Raw genomic sequence first — 9,639 nt, 5'->3', positions numbered from 1 at the left:
GCACTCTACCCGGGGCAACATAGTAAGACTCTGTCTCAAAAATAAATAAATAAATAAACAAATAAAAGGTAGGAGTCCCTAGTTTGCCTCTCAGAGTGAGGCCTGACTGTGTGTATTTTATAAGTAACTCTGATGAGCACTGAGGGTTCAGGTCATCTCTTCAGAGTTTTTTTATTTGCTTCTTTAGCATGGGAGACGTTTCCAGTTTTCTTCTAAGAAGGTTTCTTCTCTGGGGGATTCCTCGAGTCTTGGCAAGTGCCAGATACTGGGTTTAATCTTTACAGTGGCTTTGCTGTTACCGCGAAGATAAGTCTGTTCTTGAAGAGCCCTTTTGTGGTACTTTCTTCATAATGCTTCCCACAGCTTGAAATGTCCTTGTTTATTTGTGTTTATTGTAACTTGTGTAACATCTGGTGACCTCTCTAGAAGAGAAGCTCCGGGAGAACGATAATTTCAATTTTCTGGTTAATATCCTGCTAAGGACTTGGACTCATGCCTGGAACGAGAGCTCAGTACATGTTTATTGGAAGGATAGAGGAGGGATGTATGTATGGGTGGGTAGTGGGTAGTTGTGCTGGACAGACTAAATTTTATTTTTCAATCACTTCCATAGTATTGATATTTATTTTCTCTTTTTTAGGTCTTGAAAGGGGACTATAAAACACCAGCCAATCTGAAAGGATATTTTCAGGTTAGAAACTCCAAGGGAATTCTGAATTCTGTCTTTCCTGGTGGTATCACCAGCTTGCGGCATGCCTGTGGGTTCTTTGCTTCTCCACTCTGGCTGACAGTTTCCCCATCATCCAAAGGGGAGAGGGGGGCTGGGCCAAAGGGTCTCTAAGCATCTGCTCTGGCTGGGCCAGATCTCAGCAGTCCCTTTGCCAGAGAAGTCTGTCCCCTTATCTTTTGGCTTGAATGCAACTAGAGGGACTTCTTGGGCACTTTCTCTTATACTGTCTATCTCTAGCCTCCAATTCAGTTTATTAAAGCTGCACTTCCTAAACAAAAACCCAGTGTAAAATTTCCATCAGTGTACCAGAAAATGAGCAACATGAGGGTCACATGATGCTTGTACATGTGGATGTACACACACACTAGCATGTCCCACTGCATCACCCCGACCCCCTATGTCTCCCAGGAATCCCACCTGTGTCTGTGGCAGAAGTCCCTGCTCCGCGTCATTGCTGATAGAGGGAAGCCTTTGACACACAGCATGGGCTTCCCCTTTACCAACATTATAGCTGGCCTCCTATTGGGTGTTAAAATGCCCCCTTTTCAGACAGTCTTTCCTTCTGTTGCCCAGACTAGAGTGCTTTGGCATCAGCCTAGCTCACAGCAACCTCAAACTCCTTTGTTCAAGTGATCTTTCTGCTTGAAAATTACTTAGCCTCCTGAGTAACGGGGACTACAGGCGCCTGCCACCACATCTATTTGTAGTAGAGATAGGGTCTCGCTCTTGCCTAGGCTGGTCTCGAACTCCTGAGCTCAAGCGATCCTCCCTTCTCCCACCTTGACCTTCCAGAGGTGCTGGGATTACAAGTGTGAGCCACTATGCCCAGCCAAAATGCCGCTTTTTAAATGAAGGTGTGGCACTAAAATTAGCAGTTTGAGTTTGTGCATGTGTTTAATTTGGCAAAATAATAAAGGGTGGGCCACCCTATGGCAGTCTAGTCCTCATTAATGATCAAATTGGGGACAGCTTTTGAGCAGTTGTTTGGGGAGGGGTTCACTCTCTAGTGAATTGTCAAACAAGGGGTATAGGGGGAGGGCGGAGGGCAGGCACCCTTCGCTGGCTCCTGTGTATCTAAAACTATGGTCAGAATTGTTTTAACCAAAAAGATGATGTCACCAGAACAACAAACAGAAGTAGGGGTGAGGGGAATTAGCCTCAGCCCGAAACTCTTCATTTTTGCATGTCGTCTTTTTTTTCCTTTGTTCACCTGAATATGCACTTTTGAATGAGTGACAGTTCCATTGTCTGAGCCACTTTGTTTTGTTTTCTTACTATTTGTCCGTCTTTGGGGTTTCCCTGGCACTATTTTGGATGGCTACAAAGGGTGCAGCATGTGCCCACATACACTTCGCTGCCTCTCTAAGGGCGTTCCCAATTTTTGCAGTATCCGGCAAGAGGTCATGCACACAGCATCCTGATTTTGCCTTTCTTCTATAGCGTAAGAGGACTCTGTTGAACCATTCCCTTCGAATACATTTTGTTTTTTTGAGACAAGGTCTCACTATGTCGCCCTCAGTAGAGTGCTGTAGTGTCACAGCTCAGAGCAACCTCAAACTCTTGGGCTTAAGTGATTCTTTTGCCTCAGCCTCCCAAGTAGCTGGGACTACAGGCACCCGCCACAATGCCCGGCTATTTTTTGATTGTAGTAGTCATTGTTTGGCAGGCCCCGGGCTGGGTTCAAACCTGCCAGCTCCTGTGTATATGGCTGGCACCCTAGCTGCTGAACTATAGGCACCGAGCTGCCCTTTGAATACAATTTTAAGGAGTAGAATCAGTGGGTGGAAGGGTCTAGATCTTTTAAAAACTCCTAAATCATAAGTGTGTTATAAAAGGGTTGGACAGTTCACACACTCTTGCGGTGCACAGCATAGACAAGAGGTCTAGCTGAATTGGAATTGGCTTTTGCTGCTATTAGGGCGGAAATATGAAGAATGGCACATGCCTGTCATCGTGAACCACCCCTACCCTCAGGAGGACTGCCCTGTAAATACGCTGTGTCAGGCTTTACACTCTCATCCGCCCCACTGTCCTACACTCTGTCTATGACGTTATTCCACATAATGCTGAGGCGGACAAGGTGGCTCATGCATGTGATCCCAGTACTTCAGGAGGCAAGGTGGGAGCATTGCTTGAGGCCAGGAGTTCAAGACTAGCCTGAGCAAGAGCGAGACCCCATCTCTATAAAATATAAAAAAATTAGCCAGGTGTGATAGTAGGTGCTGGTAGTCCCAGCTCCTCGGGAAGCTGAGGTGGGAGAATCGCTTGAGTCCAGGAGGTTACAGTGAGCTGTGATCACACTGTAGCCTGGGGTGACAGAGCAAGACCCTATCTCTTAAAAAAATTGCCTGAAAACTGTCTTTGAGAAGCCACTAAGTGAGTTGTAGCATATGCATGCCATGGAACACCATGTAGCCATCCAAAATGGTGTCAGTGAAACTCAAAAGAAAGGAAAATACTAAGAAAACAAAACAGGGCTGTCACAGTGGCTCACACCTGTAATCCTAGCACTGTGGGATTACGTTAGAAAACCTAGCCAGGTGTTATGGCAGGCACCTGTAGTCCCAGCTGCTTGGGAGGCTGAGGTAAGAGGATCACTTGAGCTCAAGAGTTTGAAGTTGCTATGAGCCATGAAACTTAGGCACTCTAGGCTGGGGCACAGAGTGAGACTCGTCTCAAAAAAAAAGAAAGAAAGAAAGGAAAAGGAAAAGAAAACAAAGCAGCTCATCCCTTAGAATTACAATAGATGCAAAAAAGCACACTTACTTCATAGGCTCCAGTAGCCTCCCTGCTCCCAGACCTTAGCTGTTCCCTCTACCAGGAATGTTCTTCTACCCAGATCTGTGTTGCGCTGACCTACTTTTCATCTTCCAGCTATTGGCTTATGGTGCCTTCCAACACTGACAGCCAGTTCTCTGATTATCAGAGCATCAACTGGATGTTCAACAATTCAGTTCTGACATTAACTCCCAGAGTTAGCATCAGCCCCCACATAGGGGTTCTGTCCCACAAGATCGTTCCACTTCCAATGCCAGCAGCAGTGGCTGTGGGGCGAGGGACAGGCTACCTGCATCTCTCCCCAGCCAACTACAAACCAAAGAACACTCCCCCTCACTCCATTGGGCAATTCACTAGAACAACTCCCAGGACTCTAAAAAACTCTTTACTTACCCATTTATCACAAGAATACAACTTAGGAAGAGCCAAATGGCAGAGACACACAGGGCAAGGCGGGGGGAGGGGATGGTATCACAAAGCTTCCATGCCCTTTCAGCCTCTCAGTGTGTTCCCAGTCCCCCTCTGCACACCCTGTCATTTAGAGGTTGTGAGGAAGGCCCTATTATGTGGGCATGGTTGATTAAATCATTGGCCATTGGTGGTTGGCGTGATCTTCAGCCCTTCTCTCCTCCTGGGAGGCTGAGAATGTAGCTGAAAGCTCCAGCCCTCTAATCACATCTTGGTCTTACCGGTAACCAGCCCCCCATCCTGCAGCTTTCTAGGCCCCCCGCTGCTAGTCATCTCATTGGCATATATCCCAAGGATTTTAAGGAGCTGTGTGCCAGGAAGTGGGGACAAAGACCAATGTCTATTTTGTGTTACCATGTCACCGCAGTTTACTTGTCATCTTGTGGAGTCCTCTCCTGTGCACTGTTTCTGAATGAGTGCCAACACCTCTGTCACTCATATCAGCCCATGGTGAACAAGCTCAGTCCCCAGCTCTGTCTGGGTCTGTCATGCTCACTGCAACCTGCGCGTGGCACGTAGTAGGTGTGCAGTAAATACTGTTGAGTGACTGAGCGCATGCATGATGCAGGGATGGTGCGGGCGAACCTCAGGGCAGCTACCTGGCTGTGACCCCTCTCTCTGCCGTCTTCCTGCAGGTGAACCGGAACAGCACCTCCTCCCCCTTAGGGAGCTCATGATTTCCAGGTAGGCCTGTGGACTTCACTGGGGGCTCCTGCCGCTTCTGAGCCCAGAAGCCACTTTTCCTACATGGCTTGTCCTTCCAGAGCCTCCCTGGGGAGAAGTGTCCATCAGGGTGGGTTGACCTGGCCCCATCAGGTTTCCATGGTGACAGGCTCAGGGGAGCTATTTATAGAATCAAGGCTTAGTCTCCTAGCTCTGGATCAAGGACGGTGGTGGCAGGGATGGATGGAGAACCAACCAGAGAAAGGTTTATCTGCCCCTGGGGAGCGGGCAGGAAGGACCCCTGTGATGATGGGGGGTGATTCTGGAACTATTTTTGCACAGAATGCTGTCTGCCAGTCTGGCTTCTACAAATAGCATTAGCTTTGGCCCAAAGCAATTAATGTTCTCATTATAGTTGCGAGTAGTTCTGTTCTAAGAATAACCCCCATGGCATGAGGCCAAGTACTCCTTGTGTGTTACTCATTTAACCCCCAGCGTCTTTAGGAGAGGTAGGTGACATGATTCTCCCATTTTACAGAAGAGTAAACCAAAGTACAAAAATGGGATTTTGACTTGCCTGAGGCTAGTCACCAAGTGACAGAATTCCCCCCAAAAGCCATCTCCCCCTAGAGTTTATTTTTAGTGAACAATTTTAAGTACATGTTTATCCATTCATACTTCCCTATGGAGTAGGGAAAGAGACTTTGGACTTCAGAGATTTAAGAACTCTCCAGGGTTTAACATCTTTCAGCCTCTATTACCCACATCTGGAGGATGTAGATTCATCACTGCTCATCCAGGAGGTGGCCATGAGATGAAGTGAGCTGGCCTAGGTGGGAATGTTTGGGAATTGTAAAGTGCTCTACCCCCACTATGGACCCAGGCACTGGAGTTAGGGCTCCCTGAGTGAGCTCACTTCATTATGTCCCCCTGCCTCTGATCAGGTTCAAGGAAACTGGACAACCTCATAGAGAGTGCAGAACCAGTTTGCACATTCTCTGTTATTTTCCATTGAAAAAGAGCTTCTAGCCTGGACTCTTATATTTAACTTGTTTATCTCTTTTTAAATAATCGGCATGTTTTTAAGGTTTTCTTTGAATTCACCTTGCCCTGGCCTGGAAGGCTGGGAACACTAGCCTAGTTGTGACACAGTTCTCTGGTTGTCAGCGTCCTCGTCCTGAGTTGCACTAAAATCCAAAAGTTCTATTTAATTCCAACAAAAAGAACCTTCACCTTAAAAAGCTTCTCTTAGTTTCTGTCGCACCCTAACTCTGTTCTCTTGGCTAGCTTTCTGCAGATTCATTGTAGAGTCCTGGACCTTCTGAATGATAAAATCAGATTTATTCCTCAACTTATTGATTAAATGAGATAATCACATACAGGGTACTTTCATTGATCCTCAGCATAAAATTGGCCTTTAACAAATGTTCATCCCTCCCTTGCCTGCTAAAATTCCTTGGTGTTTATCATAATCACTGCCATTTCCAATCCTAGCACTCTGGGAGGCCAAGGCAAGTAGATTGCTTGAACTCAGGAGTTTAAGAGCAGCCTGAGTAAGAGCAAGACCCCATCTCTAAAAGATAGCTGGGTGTTGTGGTGGGCAGACAATCCCAACTACTTGGGAGGCTGAGGCAAGAGGATCACTGGAGCCCACGAGTTTGAGGTTGCTGTGAGCTGTGACACTTTACTGAGGGTAACAAAGTGAGACTCTGTCTCAAAAAAAAAAAAAAAAATCACTGCCATTTGCTCTTCATAAATAAGAAAAATGTTATCATTGAGGTCAAATGGATGCAAATTGAGATATGGGTAAGAACTCAAAAGACACATTTAAAGTGAAGTTCTCTCTGGCCATATGGGATGTACGTATAAAACCTTTCATGCTTATGGGGATGGATGAAGACCATACGTTCTGCAATCACACGTATAAATATAAAAGATCTATTTCAGAATTGTTACTCGGGCCTCACGCAGTCTTCTCCCTCTTTCAGATCTCTGCAAATGGCTTTGATGCCAAGAAGAGAAGAAACTGCATTCGAATGGAAATCGGACCTCTAATCCAAGCATATTGCTTGCAATTAATTGCCAAAACAGGACTGCTAATGAGGAATGCATTTGCATATGTTTGCAAAAGTTGAATCATTGAAAACATACCTTGAGACTCTCTGTCTTTGGACACTCTGGGGTAGAGAGCAAAGAGTATGGAAAGTAGTCCGGCTTTTGAAACTTAGGTATTTTATATTTTTTCCCCTCAAGAACTTTTTTTTAAGAAGTGGATTTGCCATCCTCCTTAATGTGCAGGACTGCCTTGGTGGCTTTGTTTGCTGGGACAAGGGCCACAACCTGTGCCTCTCTTATTGATCTTTACTCTGAATTCAAAGAATCTATTTAAGAATTTAATATATAAGAATTTCTTTGATTCCTCCTCAGTTCTACTCAGTTTCATAGGCAAAAAAAAATATTTGAATAAAGTGAACAGGGGCTCGTGTGTCTCTGTCTTACTTTACTGGTGTGAATAGGTTTTTTTCCCCTCCTTTTTTTCATATTGAATTTTGTCAAGTAGACTGGTGACCACCAAAACTGGAGACTATAGGTAGGGGCAAGGCATAGCTGAACTGTGTCTGGGGTCCCTGAGGTCACCCTCAGGTTCAGTGATTTGCTGGAAGGACTCAGAAGCGCTGATGTATCCACAGTTAATGGTTTGTTATAACAAAAGGATACAGGTTAAAATCCACAAAAGAAAAAGGTGCATAGGGTGGAGTCCAGGAGAGAACAACCTCAAGTTTCCAGTTGTCCTGTCCCAGTAGAGTCTTAAGGATGTGCTTAGTTCTGCCAGCAACAAAGTGTGACAACATGTACAAAGTTTTGCCAGCCTTATCCAGGCCTTCTTGTCCAGGTTGTTTTTGGAGGTCAGGAATATGCATGGGGCAACCGTATACTAATCTTAGTTACTCAATTGCCAGTCCCTCCAGCAATCAGAATGGTACAGTGTGGTCCAAGACCTCCACCATTATTAGCGGCCTGGTATGGCCTGAGTCCCTTTTGTCAAGTAGACTGGTGACAACCAAAACTGGAGACTATAGGTAGGGCAAGGCATAGCTGAACTGTCTACTTGACTATCTGGCCTGGTATGGCCTGAGCCCCCAGATATATAAAGATGCCACTTTTAGGGAGCATATTCTAAGGGCTTATCTTCTAGGAACCCATGAAGACCAGTCCTTTCTTTGAATTGTGTCAGGTTTGGACACACCAAGCCTGCTTAGTTAACACTTTACCAAGCAGTCTTCAAACGCTGAGGGACCGACTGGGCCCAGAACAGTTTCATCTCTTCATCTGTGGAATGGGGAAGTTAAAACTTCATGAGTTTATTAGGGACCACTGATGGGTGACATTGTCAGTGGTGCTTGGTACCAGATGAGCCTTCAGTATGAGGCAGCTCTTTTTTCTTACAACTGCAGGAGAATGGCAATTAAAGTTTTGAGGGTGTGAGATTCCTTTTGTCTGCTGGTCATTAACCAATCTCCTGCTCAGTTTGCCAAGTGTGGTGCTTTGTCTTTGAGCATCTGGTCACAGCTGTGCGTCTCCTTCCCCTCGATGAAACCACTGTGTCTCAGTTCCAGGAGTTTCACCTTTTATGACAGGTCCACCCATGAAGACCCCAGGTAGTCATTTGCTTGCTTAGGAAAACATTGAAAGAACATAAAAAAAATACGAGGAGAGAAAGGAAGAGAATTGACCCTTGGTGGGTGGTGGGGGTGGGTGGGTAAAAAAGTCTCAGAATCTCCCATTTTATTCTTCCTGATTTGATCTGAAAAGATCTGTGAATATGACATGCATGTGTTATACATGAAACAATCAGAGGAATTTATAGTGAGATGCAAGAGGCCTCGTTCATACTTCCCCTTACTATCTTCCTTCATTCCCTAAAGGTAATGCTACCATTTTCTGTGTGGAACATAATATTCCAGACTTCCTATAAATTTCCATACATATAAATATACTTAAATATGTAGTGTTAATGATGCATAAAATAATATCCTTCTAGGCCAGGCATGGTGCCTGTCATCCTTGCATTTTGGGAAGCCAAGATTGCTTGAGGCCAGGAGGTTGAGAAAAGCCTGAACAACATAGTGAGACCCTGCCATTGCAAACCATCCCCCTCCCGTAAAATTAGCCAGGCATGTTGGTGCATGCCTGTAGTCCCAGCTACTTGAGGCTGGGGCAAGAGGATCTCTTGAGCCCAGGAGTTTAAGGCTGCTGTGCTCTAGCCTGGATGATGGAGGGAGACCCCAGTGTAGGAAAAACAAAACACTGAGTGGGTTATTCTGAAATACCCTAGAGGGTTTTCTATGTAAACACGTGCAGATCTGACTATTCCTTCTACCAGCTGCCTGTATTTAGAGCAAACCATGTTTTTTTGAGCCTTCTACTTCTGCTAGGCCCTTAGGCCATTTCCAGTTTTCATCACTAGCAGCAAAGCTACAGTGGATGTTCTTGTGCATACAGCCTATGAGTGTATCTCTGCAAAATGACACATAGAATTGCTGAGGTGAAAGGCATACTTGCTAACTTTTTTGGTGGAGTCAACCCTGATTTGGGCAGATATTTGACTTCAGTATGAAACCAGAGCCTTATTGCAGAACCTTTCTTGGGGGTGTGTTGGAACAATGAGCCATCACTTGTACTCTGACCCATTCACTGTCCAGCTTGGGCAACGTGCATCGTCTCTTTATTCCTTAATATAGCATGTTTGAAAACATTGTAACTATGTTACTTGGGTGCTATTATAATACAAAACCATCTTTGAAATCAGAGATAACTAAAGTCACATCCTAGCTTACCACTTAACAACTGTGTAACCGTAAGCAAGTGATTCCACTTCTCTGAACCTCAGTTTTCCTCTTCTGTAAGATGGGGACAAATGGATAAAAACTGGACCAACCTCTTGGGATGGTGAAGAGAAATCAATGAGATAAGCAAACACATCATCTAAGTTTAGTGGA

At 45.2% G+C, this 9,639-nt stretch overlaps 1 protein-coding gene across 5 annotated transcripts in view; it reads left to right on the top strand.

Annotated features, from left to right (window-relative positions):
- The window catches only part of TPST2 (tyrosylprotein sulfotransferase 2), a 54,899-nt gene extending 47,754 nt beyond the window's left edge, over nt 1–7,145 (top strand). For 3 of the 5 annotated variants that reach the window (XM_023513299.1, XM_023513296.1, XM_023513298.1), the window contains 2 exons: nt 641–691; nt 6,628–7,142. In XM_023513299.1, the coding sequence (XP_023369067.1) occupies nt 641–691; nt 6,628–6,774 (198 nt within the window). In that variant the 3' untranslated portion in view covers nt 6,775–7,142. Of the gene's footprint in view, nt 1–640; nt 692–4,611; nt 4,661–6,627 lie in introns of all 5 variants that reach the window. The other 2 variants (XM_023513297.1, XM_003789843.3) reach the window with 1 other exon arrangement.
- Nucleotides 7,146–9,639: the final 2,494 nt, after the last annotated feature.

Source organism: Otolemur garnettii, unplaced genomic scaffold (assembly GCF_000181295.1).
Source record: "Otolemur garnettii isolate 467f Iridium unplaced genomic scaffold, OtoGar3 scaffold00038, whole genome shotgun sequence".
In the NCBI taxonomy this organism is placed as follows: Eukaryota; Metazoa; Chordata; class Mammalia; order Primates; family Galagidae; genus Otolemur; species Otolemur garnettii.
This window is presented reverse-complemented; position numbering and strand designations above follow the sequence as displayed.